Source organism: Aythya marila (genome assembly GCF_965140915.1).
Source record: "Aythya marila genome assembly, chromosome: 2".
Lineage (NCBI taxonomy): Eukaryota > Metazoa > Chordata > Aves > Anseriformes > Anatidae > Aythya > Aythya marila.
This window is the reverse complement of record NC_139043.1, coordinates 108,521,774-108,539,793: the sequence shown is the minus strand read 5'-3', so window position 1 is coordinate 108,539,793 and position 18,020 is coordinate 108,521,774. Positions and strand designations below refer to the sequence as shown.

Below are 18,020 nucleotides of genomic sequence, written 5' to 3'. Positions count from 1 at the left end.
TTGTTGGACACGTGTGCTGCAAAGGTGTATTAAACAGCAGAGGCAAGAAATGCACTCTCTCACCTTTTTCCTATGAAAATAACCATCACAAGATGTCTCATGGTAATGGAACTAATCACTCCCTATTAAATGTGTGTAAAGAGCTTTGCTGAACTGCAAAGATTTGTGGTTCAATGAAAGCTTCTACAATCACTTTCTTTCTCTGTACCTTTTAATTTCCCTTCGGTCTCCCGTGCTTGATTCAACAGTGTACTGCTCTCAGCTTTTAACTTTGCAGCTTTTCCTGACAGGTCTTCTCTCTTCACAGTCTGGTAATAGAAGCACAGTATCGTAAGATTGCTTTAAGATTGTTTTAATAGTAACATTTAAAGAGTAAAAGGGATAGCCCAACCCAGTTTAAAAATCAGCTAGGGCAAGATTTCATGCAAAAAGCAACACTCAAACAACAATTATTAAGATTTAAGTGTGATGCAGTTTTGGCCTTTAGCAAACTTTTGATACTTTTTGAGAAATTAGGCAGAAATTCCAAGCACATAGCTGCTAGATGCTACTCTGCTGAACAGCTCATGGGCATTACTAGTGGAAAGTAAAAGAGAATGGCTGAAATCACCCTCAGTGATTACTGGGTTTGCCTCATGCATATCTCTTTATTTATCTGAAATGAACAAGAAGCATTCAGATGGACAGCCTCACCAGAAAGGCAGCAATCAGCCTGTTCAGTGCTGCAGTAAGACTAACACGTGAACAAGCAGAATAGCAGCCTCCTCATACAAGGGCCACAGACAAATACCGCATGCCAAGACACAGAGCTCTTTGATTTTGGTGCCTCTCTGATAGTAAAAATGTATATACCCAGCTGTACCATTATTTGGCTGCTTATGGGTACTTACTGATAAAGCTGAGTCAGCTGCAGTCCCAGCTTTATTGGCTGCTTCTTCTGCTGCTTTGATGGCATTAATAATATTGTCATAGGCAGTAGAAGCTTCCACAGCACAGCCTACCAACTCATCCTTCCTGGCATTGTTCTTTATTCTGTAGGAAACAAGGTGACAGTCATTCTGCAGGGTGTAGGAAACAGGGTGACAGTCATTCTGCAAAGACTGTGGACTACGAGAAGTATTCTGAATAGACCTGAACCTGGTATTTTCTAATTAATGCCTACATAGATTTTTATTTTATTTTTTTACTTTGATTTCAAAATAGAGGATGATCAATATGAAATATTCTCCAGAAGTAGGGATGAGTTCAGGTAACAGGAAAAATACAGCTGTGGAGCTCCAAGCAGTCGTTAACTGATTCATATAGCAAGAATTCCTCAAGGCACAAGGCCAATAATTCACCTCCACCACAGCCCCCCAAATATAGTTCAGTTCAGAGGAATTCAGAGAACTGCAGCTTCCAGATAACCTCTGCCTGCTCCGGTGTTCTGCAGAAGTGGTAGACGGCACACATGATGGAGCAAATACAAGACCACTTCTGCTTTTATCCAAGAACTGGGAGCTGCAGTAGCTCTGGAATCAGAAATAGAAAAAAATCTCTTATACCCATTCCCCGTGAGCTATGCAACTGCCCAATATTAGCTGCCTTCTATTTGTGACAACACTGTCTTCTTAACTGAAAAAGACATACCGAAAATAAATAGAAAATTAATTAAAATGTTTTTTACCAAGAAGTTCCCAGCTGCATTAAATATTTTGGAATTTAGCTTTGACATCAAAAGGTATTACTGAGTATGAATACTGGAAACAACACTACAAAAATATATTCTAAACATCTACCTGCTCTCTACATGAGGACTTTCTCTCTTGAGAATAAAAAGTTAACAAAATGTTAGTATAGTAATATAGAGCTATATTCTGGGTGATCCCAGTGCTGGAAGAAAAAAAAAAATATATATATATATATATATATATATATATATATATATATATATATATATAATATATAGGAAGGCCTGGTTTGGGGGAAGAAAAAAAAAAGACAACATCTTTACATCATGAAAAAGCAGAAAAAGGCAAAGTGTTTTTTTTTTCTAACTTTGCAAATGGTCATAGAAGCAAGAGAACAGACAGATCTTTGCACCCGTGGACATTATGTACAGTAAGTGCTCATTTACAGAAACAATAACGTACTCTTCCAGTTGTTTTGCCAAGTCTTGCAAAGATTTGGCATGTTCCTCAGCTCTCACCACCAAAGGTTCTTTGCTTGCTGATAAGGAGCTATTTGTCAGCTTTCCATTCATATCCTTCCTTGCTCCATCAAGCTGAGCAGCCAGGGTTTCATATTCCTATGGGTTCATAAAGAAAAATTTTATCTGTATTCATACGTTTGATTTTGTCCTTGTCATCGTCAGTGTTACATATACCTCACACCTGAGGAAACCAAGGGGAAAAATAATCCTTTCCAACTTCGGAGTTTGTTGGAAACAATTGTTAGCCATTAGACTCTGTTTTTACATAATGGATACAGAAACACAAAAACTGCCATACTAAGTCCAAACAAAGGTGTCTCTAGCCAACTATTCTTTCTGACAGTGGTGAAAGGCAATTGCCCAGAAAGAAGTACAAGAGCAGCACAGTCGCTTACAGTATTTCTCACAGATACTGTCCCAAGCTTCAGATACCTGCAGCTGAGAGTTCTTCAGATATGTAACAACCCTCAAAACAAGGTGCTCTTCCAGAAACTTGTCCAGGCAAGCTCCTCTTGGACCCAAAATGGGCTGAGATCCTTCCTTTTTCATGAAGCTCAGCTAAGCCTCACATCCTAGCCACTGAGCTATGCTACCACTACAGTGACAGCAAAGTATTTGTTTTTAATCTTAACCTAAACAGGTTAACTATACCTCTTTGCTTTTCTGCAATAATCCCAGCATACTGTTAGCTTGAGTCAAGGAAGATCGGGCAGAGCTCAAAATATCCAAGACACTGTTCTGTTGTTCATTTGCCTCCTCGATCCGTTTCTGAGGAAAAATAAAAGATGAGTAACGTGTGATTGGGTTAAAAATAAGAAGCAGGAAAAATCATATTTACCTAATCTAAAGCGCAGGAGGAATTACCAAAGGTACCATTGCTGTGTTAATTAGGTGCCTGTAGTGTTTAGGATCTAGATGCTATCTGACTGATTAGAACATTGAGAAAACAGCAGTTTGCAGTAGTATAGCATAGCTCAAGACAGCTGAGTAGGAGGCTACAGTAGTTCAGTTCTTAGTGCTCAGACAAAATGAAAGTAGTAGGGGTCCATTAGATGACCTGTCAGGGCAGACCATCTAAGGGTTTCTTCTCACAAACTTGGAAACTTTAAAAACTGCTCCCAGATGACTCCTCTGATCTTTTCTGTTCTCACAAAGGCAGAAATAAAACCTTTACAATATCCCTTCCTCTGTAGATCTCACTAGAAAGGGGGCTTGAAAAATAAAGCAGAGTTCAGGGACAACAGCTGTTTCTTGTCAGCCTTTTCATTAGACCTCAAAAGCAGTTCTGCAGACATAATCCCAAACAATTTAACAGTATTGCACACGTTATTTCTCAGATCTTTCATGGTTGTTAGAGTGCATTACTTTAAGAGAGTTACTGTTGGAAGTATCAGAATCATGAATTTGATCTAGAATAGGTAACAAAAAGACTAGTGGTAGCTAAGGAAAACAGCCAGGTGGAGATTCTTCCTGCCTTCTCAGCAGAGATATGTCCTTTTCACTCTGTTCTTGTCACATAAAAAGGTCGCAAGTGGAAGTAGACTACATTTATACATGGCCCCACATACATACATCAAAAGATGGAAAGAAAACTAAAGAAAACTTGGAGAAAGTCTAAGAAAGACTAAGTTATGAGTGCTATTTGGCTTTGCAAGGTCAAAAGAAGCAAGCAAAAGCACTTCTCTCCTAAGATTTAACTTTCTTCTCCCAAACCCCAACATTACCTTAATATCTTCCAGTAGAACTCCATTTTCACTGTTCAAGTTTTCAGCTTGTTTGGTTTGTGCTGTTGCCTCATTCAGAGCTTCACGAAGGTCAGTGAGTTTGGATTCAAATTCATTCAATGAATCCCTCACAATTTTAACAAGCCCATGATTTTCTTGGTGGTACTTTTGTAGTTCATTCTTGACACGCTCCAGTACTGCATTATCGGGACCGGAAAGAAAAGTTTTGTTCAAAGAAGGCAGCAACTGGAACAAACCTCTTTCAAAAGGTCCTGACATTCAGGATTAGAAAGTTGTGGTTGTATGAATTACTGAGCATCCTTTGCAGCACTGGATCCATTGTTACTATAGCAAAGATGCTATTTAGCATCTCACTGGATCAAATCTGCTCACAGATTTACTGCTGCAGACACAGAGCACAGATAAAGATGTACTTGACTATTTCTAAATTAAATAAGGGTGAAGATGGTCTTCTGCAAATTCTGAATTGTTTTATTTTTCAATATGAAGCTAACATGATTTCATCACCAATTTCATCTACAATGCAGACATCTACATCTGAGCTAGTCATCAAATCTTCCTCTGTAATCAGCAGAGAGCTACAGGCACATTTCATCTCACAGGAGGTAGTAACATAAAAAAGGTGCACTGTATCACACTTTTATGAATGTCCATTTCACTGCCTACATGATAGGATACTGAAGAGTTACTGAAAGGACGGTATCAAAGTCCAAGGTTAGGGGAAATTAGCATCACTCATATGGTCTTTCGCACTTCTCAATTATATTCCTTGTTAAGGAGATGAACTTGTGACCTTGCTATCCTTGTGGTCATTAATATAACGTTTATGGTGTGTCAGCCAAACACAAAGAAAACATAAAATGGAGTGCAACTAGTACATAAGAGAACAGAAAACAGAAAACTAGCACTATTCTCGTATGGTCTGAGCCATGTGCTACTCCAACAGATTCTTAAAATCTGTTATTAAATTATGAATGTAATTTCTCTAAAACAGACGTATATATTGTAGCCTATGTATTAGAATAAATAGAAGTGCTAAGTATGCATGATTGGCTACATCTTTATTTTACTGAGATTCACCTGGCTATTAAATAAAGCTTTGACTCAGCGCAACTGAATTTCTTTGTAACAAAGCAAAAATGCCTTTAAATCCCCTCCGGAACTACCACTTGGATTTTGACTAACAGCTCCTACAAATCCCAGTGATACACTGCAAAATCCTACCCTTCATCCCAAACAATCAATAATGCTACAGATTTAAGATAAATCTTTCTAGAAAGTAAAGAGCTGAGAGAACAAGCTCTTACACAGCTGAGCTTCCTTTCTCTCCTTCACTGCATCTGCTTGCAGTTGGCTAAAGTTGCGGTTTCGCATCTCTGTCATCATTTGTTGAGCTTCAGCCAGTTCTTTGGCAGCATCACCCAAGGGCAAATTGTTGCCCTCTGCATTTGTACCAGCTATTTGTTCCAAAAGCACTGAAAAAAAAAAAAAAAAAAAAAAAAGGAATTGTCAAATTCAAGCAGAGGATGCACTTAAATGTATGCAAAAGATTCAAATGACAGGTCTAGTCTCTTTTCTGAAAAAGCATGCCTATTCCTGAATTCTTTAATGAAGTAGATCCATTTAGCACTGATTGTATTAAGCTAAAAGATATCCCATGTCACATGCCCAAAGTTAGCAAGATGACATTAGGAAAGAAATTTGTCCCAAATGACCAAACTTACAACAATTATTTTAAGCTTCTAATTTAAAAGTCCCTATGACAGCAACTGAGTTTGAAGTCAGGCTGAAGTCAGAATACTTAATCAAGTGGTCTAAATTTCCCTCTGGTAAAGCTTTTCTGTACCTATTCACTCTAAAGACAAGGTACACTCCTAAGTTAGTATTATGTACTAGATTCCTGATAGGAAGAATTAATTCTACAGCTATGTCTTAACTTCTGATTTTATGAAGCTGCTTTCTAAAAAAAAAATCTCTCATGCTTAATTAAGAATATTGCAAATAAACTGAATAGATTCATAAAACAAAACATATTATGGAGCTAGAAACTAGTTTTACCTTGTATATTATTGACAACTATTTGTATTCTTGAAACCAAATCCTTCCCTTTCTGATGAGTTTGGCCAAAATTATTAAACAGCATCTCAGCTGCTTTATAGTTCACTTCAGCCTAGCAAAAGAAAAAAGTAATCAGATTAAAAATACCTAGATACAGCAAACAAATAGTATTTAGTCAAGAGATGTGCACTTTTAAATTAATTTGGTAGGTCACCTTTTCCTGGAGAGCACTGATGTCATGATTTAGTTTACTGAATTCTTTCTCCAATTCATCTGCCTTTGAACCCTGATTACGAACAACAGAACGGTAATTGTTCAATAAGACCTGAAAAAAGCAAACAAAAAAAATATATCCAATAAATCACCCAGACACAGAAGATAATGAGCAAAGATTCAATGTGCCAGATCTTTGAGAAGGTAAATAAAGGCAGCCTTACTGATATGAAAGCTGCCCAATTGCTGCCCAAAAGCTGGGCTTTTGTTTCTGTGAGCACAGCAACTGCTATTCCAACTGAATAAAATTCCTTTAGAATAATTTTAGCATTGTTAATTTGAAATTTTTAACCTCAAAGATGAGCTGTTCATGGTGAGCAAGCCTCGGGAAAAAAGAAAAAAAAAAGAAAAGAACAGAAACAACAGAGACATTGATTCTCTTTCAGAGAACTACATGAAACCAATAACTTTCTTCCAAAAGGTGCTGTGGATTCAGTATTTCAGTGCTGTCAGGCTTCAGTATTTGAAATTAAAAGTTCATGCATGTTTCCTTGCAAGCTCATAAAAAGATTGCATAAATTCCTAGGTTCAGCTGTTATCTGCTTAATCTCAGATCAACTTTTCTGTTTACTTTACGGTACCTTTAAGTCTTTGATGCGTATTTCCAAACGTCTCATTTGCTCCAGTGTGTTGGTATCCGCACGGACATTCTGCAGCTGAGACTTAATCAGCTGAAGTTCATCACCTATTGTGCTCAAATCCTTCAGCAATGTAATTACACAGCTATCACAAGCTAAAGGGACAATGAGCAAAGGGAAACAATACGTATTATTGATATTAGTGAAGAGAACATTTCACTGAGTACGTTAATAAATGAGATGCAATGAAAACTCTTTGATCCTTGTCACCTGGTAATTCCATAAAGAACAAAGACAATAACAAAACCCACAGTATTAAGAAAAGTGACCAAACCCAGTAAGGAGTAGAATGTGCCATCTGCATCTGGCTAGATGACTTCTTATTGTTTTTGCCAAGTATTTGGTTGATTCTTTGCTTTTAAGAGATTCATTACAGGACACCACTAATCCTTTTTAAACTGTCACTCTTAAATGAGCTACCTGTATATAGCCAAAGGCTGCAGGCAGCAATCTAAGTTTAGTTCTGTTTTGTTACTGTATTCAGTTTATGAGGCAAGGCCTTGGTAGCAGAGTAGGGCTGCAGGGGTGGCCTCTGTGAGCAGAGCCCAGCAGCTGCCCCATGTCAGATCAGCGCCAGCTCCAGACAGCTCCAAAAGGGACCTGCTGCTGGCCAGAACCGAGCCAGTGAGAGATGCTGGGTGGGCCTCTGGGATTTAAGAAAGGGAAAAAACTGCTGTGCAACAGCAGCTGGGAGAGAGGAGTGAGAAGCAGCCCTGCAGACCCCCAGGTCAGTACAGCAGGAGGGCAGGAGGTGCTCCAGGCAGGCAGCAGCAGTTCCCCTGCGGCCTGTGTAGAGGCCCCTGGTGGAGCAGGCTGTCCCCCTGCAGCCCACGGGTCCCACATGGAGCAGATCTCCATGCTGCAGCCCCCCCATGGGTGGAGGAGCCCCCGGTGGAGCAGGTGGATGTGGCCTGGAGGAGGCTGCGGCCCATGGAGAGCCCCCGCAGGAGCAGGCCCTGGGCCAGAGCTGCAGCCCGTGGAGAGGAGCCCACGCAGGAGCAGTTCAGGAAGGACGGCATCCCATGGGAGGGACCCCCACACTGGAGCAGGGGCAGAGTGACTGGAGCGGTGGAGATGAAGCTTTAGGGACTGACTGAAGACCCCTTTTCCTCTTCCCCTGCACCTCTTGCAGGGAGGTGGTAAAAGAGGATGGATGGGGATGAGGGGGAAGGTGTTTTTAGTTTGCTTTTAGTTTCTCACTGTTCTAGTCTGCTAGTCGTAAGCAATTAATTAAATTAATCTCCCTGTGCTGAGTCTGTTTTCCCCATGACACTAATTGGTGAGTGATCTCCCTGTTCTTATCTCAACCCTTGAGACCTTTCCATCATATTTCATCCCCCTTTCCTTTGGGGAGGGAGAGCGAGAGAGTGACTGTGGTGGAGTTCAGCTGCCCAACAGGGTAAAAACATCACAGTTACTTACAGTCACAATCTTCATTGGGATCCACATCTTTTGGTTCATTGTTAAAACATTCTGAAATCAGAAGGCAATCATCAGTAACCAAGGATTTCTTATGGAAATGCTACTGCTGCCTTTTTACCTTCACTGATCTTGGCTGGCAGCCATTAAAACACTGTACTGTCCTTCCATAAATCCATGTCCGCTGTGAATGTGCTAGAACATCCAGGAGGCTTGAGTATGCTAAAAAATTCAGCTCTCACCTACACCTTGACGAGATGAACACTTTTTTCATCCATCAAAAGAAATTAACTGTAACCCCAAATACATGCCACTTGTGTAGCAGCAGGAGGCCTCATACGTCAAAGGGTGATGAGTGTATTCCTAGAATTTGCCTAGAATAACAACACTGTGACTGGAGCCAAGCCTATGTTGCCTTCTAGTTAAACCATTTAACCCAGGACATAGGTTTAAAACAGCTATCTACTTTAGCATCCACGTTGAAACCACAGATTCCAACTCACACAAGGATGTCTTACCCACTAGGTACTGGGAGACATTCATGACCTTCCTTTACACCTGTTCCAGCTTGTTTGATTAAGGGATTAATCAGGCTTGAGTGAAAACCAGGTTGTATGCATGGAAGGAGGCACTGTGCATCACCTAAGGCATGGTGCCTGGGCCATAGTTACAGGTAGTGTACAACAAACATTGCCCTCAGACTTTCCAACAAGCTAGCACAAGCAACTGCCAGTGCAGTGCACTGTTTAATTTGTTTGTTTGTTTGTTTTACAAACCCCATTACAAGAAGCTTGGCACTTTCCAGGTGTGTGTAGGATTTCAACCCAGGATCCTAATTTCTAGGAGGCAGGACTGGAACTGACTCCTAAAAACGCCTTTATATAGGACAGGAATCTCCCTGTCTTGGTGTCCATATCCCTTTTACAGATCTGGTCCTATTGGCTACTGCAAAACTCCCAGTGCTGCCAGCTCCTGTTGAAAATGAGAAGGGTTGTGGACATCATCTACACTGAATTAAAAGGACGCACTCAGCATAGGCTGCTGCTGCCCAGAGTAAACAACAGCTTTCATCTATGAGAGGCTGCAGTGATAAAATTGGACCTGAAATTTAACAGCAGCATGAAACAGCCTGGAACAAAATGCCCAGCTGTGCCATTTCCTTTGGCACTTACACATTAAGTCATCAGAAAGTTAAACAAGATTGGTAATGAGCACTGATGCCAAAAAGAAGACAAGTCACAAAGAATATATTTGTAAGAGAACGAAGGAAATTATTCTGAATGCAAATACATGTGTGGTTCTGCTGTTGTATAATTCAAGCTAACACCAGACACATTTCAGCTGTTGCCACGAAGTACCAATTAAATAAAACTATTATTACAGCTTGTGCACAAACAACATCAGCCAAGAAATGATGAAATGAGAAAATCTGGCCAAATGCCGAACATCATGCACACAGAAACCTGCTAGAACATGCTGTGCTGATGATCACAGAGGGTTTTATTGCTAATGTGGACAAAGAGCGGGCTGATCAGAATATCTAGCTGAAGACAAACTGAAAACAAACTGGCTTGTTGAATTTTGCCCTACGGATTAGTTTGTCCTCTTGCTTCAAAAAGAAAAGAGAGATAAAACATCAAACACTGCTTGGATCTGTTCCACTTTAAGTATAAAAATAATAAAGATGTATTACTTCAATGATGAAATACAAAATGAGAATTGCTTATTGAAAAAATGCACCAGGTGCCAACAGCAGTTCACATTACTTGCTGTTTTTCTAGTTTCTGCGACCAAAGAAAGAGAAGGTGATCCTCGCAGTCATTTGAATGCAGTAAGAACAGCAGTGCAGAGAAATTAATAGCATGGAAATATTAGGAGTTACTAGTTTGACACTTCACTAACATGTCAGAAGGAAAGGATGGCTACAGGGAAAGAAAAGTATAATTTTACTGGGGAATGAAAACATAGAAGAATCCAGGTCCTTTTCAAGCACTGTGGCCTACATGTTTCTGAACAGAAATGAATATTTCATCTCAAGAGACTCAGGTGAATCAAGGTAAAGCCAGTCTAAGCAATGTAGGACCAGACCCTTTACTTCAGAATGGTAATTGATAAAGTGAATGCACAGCTATGGCATAACATTACTGTAAGAGCTTAGTAATGGTGGAGTACATGTGTGATTGATACTGGGGAAATCAAGGATGTCTCTAATTGCATATAGGTGTATAGCAGGACTTATAGAACAGCCTTCTGAGTCAGTACCACTGCAAACATAGTTAGCTGCGATACCTAAGATGGCAGTGCCTGATGCAGACTCTGAATATGTCGCTAATCTGTCCCAGATACATTTAAAAAAGACACATTGAGAGTGCTCTGTAAGATCCGTTTCATAAGTCTGTAACACGGAGTTGCAAGATACGACTTAACATGTCAGGAGAAGCATCGTAATGCATCTAAATACATACCGGTGAAATTGAAAAGCAAAATACAATAAATATTACTTATGAAGGGAAATATATGAAAAAATGGCTTAAAAGGGTCAACTCGATGGCTCAGGACAGCCCTTCTTTTGCTCTAGATCTCTCCTTTGGTTCAACTTATGTAAGTGCCTTCCCTCTCTACTTCCCAGAGAGAAAACAACACTCCACGTCCACAGGCTCTTACATACCTCCAGTCAGGCGGTCACAGCTAGCCAGCTGTCCATTATTATTACAACTACATTTCTGACAGTAGCCTCCGTACTTTTGTGGATTTCCAAAATATCCTGGAGCACAACTAGATAAAAAGACACAAATATTGTTTTCATTAAATATTTGAACCCATTTTTGTCAAATATACTTTCACTTGACAGAAAAAGAAACAAACAAACAAAAAAAACCCCACTCAGTTCTACTCCTGAAGAAACTGTCAGGAACTTTTGATTTCATGTTTTGACTTAGACAAAATGGGTGTATTTTTGGTTTACAGTATCCTCTGCACTATGTTAAAAATATCTTTCCCAGTACTGCAGAAATTTTTCTAAAAATAGAAGAACTCCCACAATGCTCATATAAGAGTAATTCAGTTAATGTGTAAAAATACAATGCACACAAATACACGTATAAACAGAGAATTTTACAAGACTTAATCAAGACAACCACATAATTTTGGTCTGTGATCCCACCAGAACTCACATATTAACTAGGATCATACTGCAAGCACACACTGAGTTTTCAAACAGCAGTGGCACTGAACGTTACCACCCTTCTCTGGGTGATATTTCCTCTTTCCATCTGTCAGCAAAACAGTTCGGTACGAGTTCTCCCTGACTATTTTACAGGTAAAATACATTATCTGGATTGGCTGACTAACAATCATAAAAGTCATCCTGCTGTAAGATGTATCAGGGTAATAATGTGTAATCTAGAGACCATAAAGAGGAACTGAGGTATGGCTAGATCTGAAAGAGAAAATCTATCTTTAACCTACAGCTTAGATGTCAAAGGTAACAGTTGTGAAGTACAAGACAATGTGCTACTACTGGAGGTACAGTCTTCAGGAGAGACATCATAACTCATTTGCCTCAAGTTTCCAAATCAGACAGCCAGCTGCTCTCCATTATGCTTTAAATTCCTCCTGGATTTGAACCTCAATGAAATTGTTTCCTCTTCCTGCCTGAAATTACTTTGCTGTACCTCTTTTATTTTGCCAAACTGTTGTAGTGTTGTTCCAGCAAGAGATGGCTTCAGTATTGTGTTTGTAAACTCCACCTGTGGAGCACATCAGAACGATTTGGGATGAAGGGTATGGTGTTAAATGTCACATGGTTGCTACGAGAAACTAACTAAGAGCACCAAAGCACCATCGAGTACACTGGAAGAAATGGTAAAATGGAACAGGGACACGGACAAAGTAAGTGGAAGCTGTTATTATCAGAAAGTTAAATATAAGACAACGCACAGGGCACTTCTGCAAAGAGGCTGTCACTTCTCCTTTTGGTAAAAACTGTGTATTCACTGAATAGGCTGTGGAGAATGGTTTACATTTTTTCAGGGAGTGTTGGGTTTACACCTCGCATTATACTGTAGCACCACACTACAGCAGCTGTTCATAGAAATAGATCCTCCTTAAGCATTTGCATATTACTAATATCCATACACTGACATACCACATAGTGCAGACATACCTCCTTATGTGGTGCCTCTCAAAGACCTTGGTCTTCAGTATCAAGTCACTTACCGTTCACAGTGAACTCCAGTATAGCCTTCTTTGCAGAGACACTGAATTTCCTCACCATTTGCCACGCAGCCAGTTGCAAATCTTTGAGAAGAAACCAAAATGTTTTTGTGAATACATAATCAAATGCATTTTACACTCCAGAAGCTAAACTCACTTAAATGACTTTCTGACTTAAAAGATTTATACCACCAATTAAATTCTCAGCTAATTTAATTGCCAATAAACAAGTGATGTGATTAATTCTTTAAATTATTTCATAATTTTTCCTATAAATTCTACCCTTAAACTATAGAGTTACTCCCTAGACTATTATAGTTCACTACCCAAAGGAATGCCTACGGAAAACCTTAACAGTGATGTTGTAAAATAAAACAACACCATGCAGCTATTTTATCTTACCAGGCAAAAACCAATAGCCTGTGCTAAACAAAGCTTCTTCCTGTTCGGATAGAATTTTTGTATATATATATATTTTTAAATCTATTGAAACAGTAGAAATTATTTTTATGTAGCTAATATAATTTTTCTTTTTTTTTTTAACCTAAGCAGAATAGAGTTGTGCACCAATTTGGGAAGCACTAGAGTATATCTGATTAACAGAACATATTTCGTCTGATATTTCTAGAAAACTTGAGTAGATTCAAATTTCTCTGGGGAGGAAATCCATTACTTGGCCAGTGTTTGGTAAGGAGAAGGCAGGTGAAGAGCAGATAGGCCATGTTAGCTATTTCCATTGTTTTTTTTAACTTATGAAGAGTTGGATAAAGCAAACCTGCACATAAAATACAGATGTCTGCACTAAGATTACATACATTTTGACTAGGTTGAAATTGCTAATTCCAATGGTGCCAGGTGGGGTGCACTTCCTACATAATGAATAGTATTTACCACCCTAATATGCACCTATGAAACTACTGCAGTTATCATGGTCTCTTTAGATATATCAACACTCTTAAAGCACAAAATGAGTAAAAATATGTTCAGTCAGCCTCAGGCAAGCACCTGCAGAAGAAGTCAATGCTGTCAAAAACAGATGTATTGAAGAGTTCTCTGATAAATGAAAAACCTGTCTATTGTCTGCTGGTGTAAATCTCTCACTTAAGGCTACCTGGCATTTGCTAATGCACCTGGCAAATTCTATGTGGTGCTTATAGCAATTTATTGCTTATGATTTTTTAAAAATGCTTGCTTTTGTTTAACACATTTCACATTACAGAACCTACTAGTGATGACAAACAACGTGGCTCAACATATTATGTATTTTAAACACAATTTGCTGCCCAATTTTAAGAGTCTGGCAACCTTATTGAGGGCTTATAAAAAAGATGGAATGACTTTTGCTTGGGCAGATGATGACAGGACAAAGTGGAATGGTTTTAAACTAAAAAAGGGTAGATTTAGATTTGGCTTTAGGAAGAAAGTCTTCACTCTGAGGGTGCTGAGGCTCTGGAACAGGTTGCCCAGAGAAGCAGTGGATGCCCCGTCCCTGGAGGTGTTCAAGGCCAGGTTGGATGTGTCCCTTGGCAACCTGGTCTGGTGGGAGGTGTCCCTGCCCATGGCAGGGAGTTGGAACAAGGTGATCTTTAAGGTCCCTTCCAACCCAAGCTGTTCTATGATTCTATTGGATCCAAGGAGATTTATTTTTTCTAGCTTAGTATGTTTGCACTTCAGAGCTTCCACCTGAACAGCCACTTTAGTCTTTCAGAACTTTAGACAAGTGCCTATGAGCTTTAATTTTTTTATTTTTTTTTTAATCTTACTAAATTTTCTGAATTCATAGAAAAGGCTTCTTTCATCATTGTCACTTACCTCCTAGCTATATGGTATTAAATGTGAGATTAAAGATAACTTACATTTCGCATTTCACTAAAAATAAAAGAATGCTTTTGGATATGCTCAGTAAGGGAAAAGACTTTCGTTCTATAGTATTCACTATGAAGATGTTACTGGAGGTTTGGTAAATAGTCACATTACAAGTGCCTGGGGATTCCCCAGGTGATCAGCAGCACACCTTTGTGTTTCAGCAACTGAGTCAGAATTGGAATATTCAGTTTATTAAAAAAGGCAATGTTTTGGTTTGTTTTCTCTCCCTTCCCCTCCATTTGGCTTCTCATGACATTTTACGTTACCTGTTTGTATAAGGGCAAGGACATATCCGACAGGAACCCTGAGTGGCATCTCCAAAATAACCATCTTTACAGCGTTCACATTTTTCCCCAGCAGTATTGTACTGGCAGTTCTAAAAAAGGAAACAAATAAGAGAGTTAACAGTGCTTTCCCACTCAACAAGGCTTTATTATTATTTAATAATAATTATAGGAAATTTACACAGAGGATACGTTCTTTCCCTTCCACATAATTAATTTTTGTGTGTTTTCATTGGTTTGTTTTTTTTTCTTTACAAACCAAACTGCTTTTGCTTTCTCTATCACGATAGATTGATTATAATTTTTCTCTAATTGTAGGAAGTACATTTTGCTCACCACTGTGGAAAAGCAACAGATAAATAAGCAGTACTAAACACATTTTAAAAGACATTCAATCACATGCATGGTTTGTTAATGAAAATTGCCTTGATACACTGTAATGATATTTCAGTGGCGTCCAAGAAAAACGTCACTGTTTAAATGTGACTTTAAATTTTTCATATTAACACTAATTAGAAGTCAGATCTCATTTAAAAGCAGGCAATGAATTGAACCCAAATGCATTCTTTAAAATCCCACAAAATCACTATCAAAACTAATTATCTTTGTAAATTCAGATTGGAAATGAATTTCATGCACATTTCCTAACGTACAAGTATTTTGTATTTTCCTGGAATAACTCAATAAATAATGAAAAGCACAGAAGAATTGAAGCTAATAAAACTGAGCTACTTTTCTATGACAAAACTGTTCCTAAAATATGATTCCCAACATTCTTATTCCTGTGTTGCCTGACTGTCACACACATTTATACATTATGGGGAGAGGAGAAGCAAGTTGCTTTTGCTTTACCTAGGGAAGTGCTAATTTAAAATAGAAGCTGTTGAAATACATTTTGAGCAGCCATGAAAATACAGTGTAGATAACATCCACGAGGTATTCATGTTCCCTAAATCTACAGCTGAAGAAAACAATGTGCAGCAGACTAACTCAGCGTCCCACAGAGCTGAGGGTTACTAATGAAGTAAAAGTCTGAAAAAAAAAGTGTAAAATTGGCTGGAAGCTGTCACTGAGCAGACTGCAATGCCATTGCAGGAACTCTGACTTAAAGCTCTGGCTGAAGGCCCCACTCCTGTGATTTGCAGCACGAGGGCATTTTTCCTACAATGAGCAACAGTTCTGCCTTTCCCATCTCCTCTTGTACTACATCTTCCTCCACATTTCTTTACATCCAGATTCTCTCAACCACATCAACTGCCCTTCCACCAGCCTCTTCACATAGTAACTCGTAATTTGTTTTGGTTTTGGTTCAAGAATTAATTATGTGGCTCAATTGTGAAAGAACAGGAAAAGCTACAGTTCACATATGAGCCAGGTAACTAAGGAAAGCAAAAGAAATACAAGGGGCTGCATCCCCTATCCTAACGAAACAGGCAGAGGGACTTGGGGTTGTTCAGCCTGGAGATGAGAAGGCTCTGGGGAGACCTTATAGCAGCCTTCCAGTACCTAAAGGGGGCCTACAGGAAAGCTGGGGAGGGACTTTTTGTCAGGGAACGTAGTGACAGGACAAGGGGGGATGGCTTTGAACTAAAAAAGCGTAGATTTAGATTAGACATTGGGATTAAATTATTTACTCAGAGGGTGGTGAGGCACTGGAACTGATTGCCCAGAGAAGTGGTGGATGCCCTAGGAGGTGCTCAAGGCCAGGCTGGATGGGGCTTTGGGCAACCTGGTCTGGTGGGAGGTGTCCCTGCCCATGGCAGGGGGTTGGAATTAGATGATCATTAAGGTTCCTTCCAATCTAAACCATTCTGTGATTCTATGAAGACACCATCCATTTAAAAATGCCTACAGCCATTGAAGAAATTCCACATATAACTGAAAAAAGTTTAAGGTATTTCACAGGTAAGCCACACTGAATGTGCCATGGTGTTCCTCCAGATACATATCATAAAAAGAACAGAGAACATAACCCAGTACTCCCACAGCACTGCGGAATGAAGCCAGAGCAGCAACTCCCTCACACTAAGTCTGCCGGGGCTTAGCCTCACAAAGCCTTTCATGGAGGCCATCACTGGGGAGAAGCTGATATGAGAAGAAGGTACTGCTCCAGGTGAGGAGCAGGAATCAAAAGGCCAGGCTTTACACTTTGGATACGAAACCTGACAGAAATTTGATGGCTCTGTGCTGGAAAGCCTTGCTGCCTTCTCTGCACTACTACAGGCCTTTGCTTGATGGCTCCTATAGAGAGAGAAATTTGCTCTTTATTAGATGGAGGCTCATTATGGAAATACAGGCCCTCCAGGCTTTCATTTTTCACTGCATTATCCTGAATGACTTTGCTTGCCTTAAATTTTGTCCCAGGGCCACGAGTTGATTTAGCTCTATCTATCTGAGAGTTAACGCAGCTGTGAGGAGGGGATAAAGAGAAACCTAAACCATCTATTTCATGAGGCAAATGTGAAATTTGCACTTTTCTAGCTTTATAATTTTCATCTGAAGTAAAACGTCTTCATCTTTGTAGCTCTCTTTCAGCACTTTCCTGTCATGGCCTGCCCTGCCTCAGCAAAGCAGCAGACTGTAAGTCATTCCTGAGAATGTGCTGAATTACTTTATTGCTTGCATCGCAGCGCTAGGGTTGGTTGAGACAAAGTCGAGGGGAATTACGTAAGGCCCAGGAATGCACCGCAGGCAGAATGGATTCAGAACGAACAAGGAAGAAATAGAAGAGAAAACAACTCATGAAAAGATTTTGGCAGGGTTCTTGTTTACACAGCAAGTGAAAAATTAGTGAAAAAAATTGAAGTGGGAATTTCTTCCGAGCAAACTGTTTAAAGAAGTGTCATGGACATAAGCTAGAGAAGCACAGTCGGCCAAATGTCACACTCCCTTGCTACTAGGGCTAAGCAGCTCCCATGAGGCTGCTTTAGGTTTAGTATGGTATGTCAGGGAGCAGACTCTGCCCCACTGTATCTCCTGTAACAGCTGTAACAGCTGACATTTTCAAATTAATCTACCTTTTATCCTCTTTATCTCATTTTATTTACTCTGCTATTTTTTAATCCACCTAGCTGTAAATTTAGATTAGCGGACATTTACTGATGCTAATTAAACAAGAAGTTCTGCAAAGACTAAGCTATGCATGAATGCACCGTTCGTCAGCACTGGCAAACCCTAGCATATATGTGCAAAACTAAAGACTGCATATGCGACGATAAGCGCCCACGTTTATTATAAGTAACTGCAAACACTTACATATGTGCAACTTTGGTGACTTTTTGTACTGTGAGTTAACAAAAATTAAAAGGGAAAGAAGGAAACAAAAACAAGG

The 18,020-nt window shown here is 39.5% G+C and overlaps 1 protein-coding gene across 1 annotated transcript in view; it reads right to left on the bottom strand.

Annotated features, from left to right (window-relative positions):
• Positions 1–18,020, bottom strand: part of LAMA3 (laminin subunit alpha 3) — a gene marked incomplete at its 5' end in the record, with an annotated part of 111,087 nt that overhangs the window by 17,262 nt on the left and 75,805 nt on the right. The window contains 13 exons of the mRNA XM_082752971.1: positions 209–308; positions 891–1,032; positions 2,133–2,287; positions 2,843–2,959; positions 3,916–4,112; positions 5,244–5,411; positions 5,995–6,106; positions 6,209–6,319; positions 6,849–7,000; positions 8,328–8,378; positions 10,993–11,099; positions 12,543–12,623; positions 14,672–14,781. Coding sequence (XP_082609097.1) covers positions 209–308; positions 891–1,032; positions 2,133–2,287; positions 2,843–2,959; positions 3,916–4,112; positions 5,244–5,411; positions 5,995–6,106; positions 6,209–6,319; positions 6,849–7,000; positions 8,328–8,378; positions 10,993–11,099; positions 12,543–12,623; positions 14,672–14,781 — 1,603 coding nt within the window. The remainder of the gene's footprint in view (positions 1–208; positions 309–890; positions 1,033–2,132; positions 2,288–2,842; positions 2,960–3,915; positions 4,113–5,243; positions 5,412–5,994; positions 6,107–6,208; positions 6,320–6,848; positions 7,001–8,327; positions 8,379–10,992; positions 11,100–12,542; positions 12,624–14,671; positions 14,782–18,020) is intronic.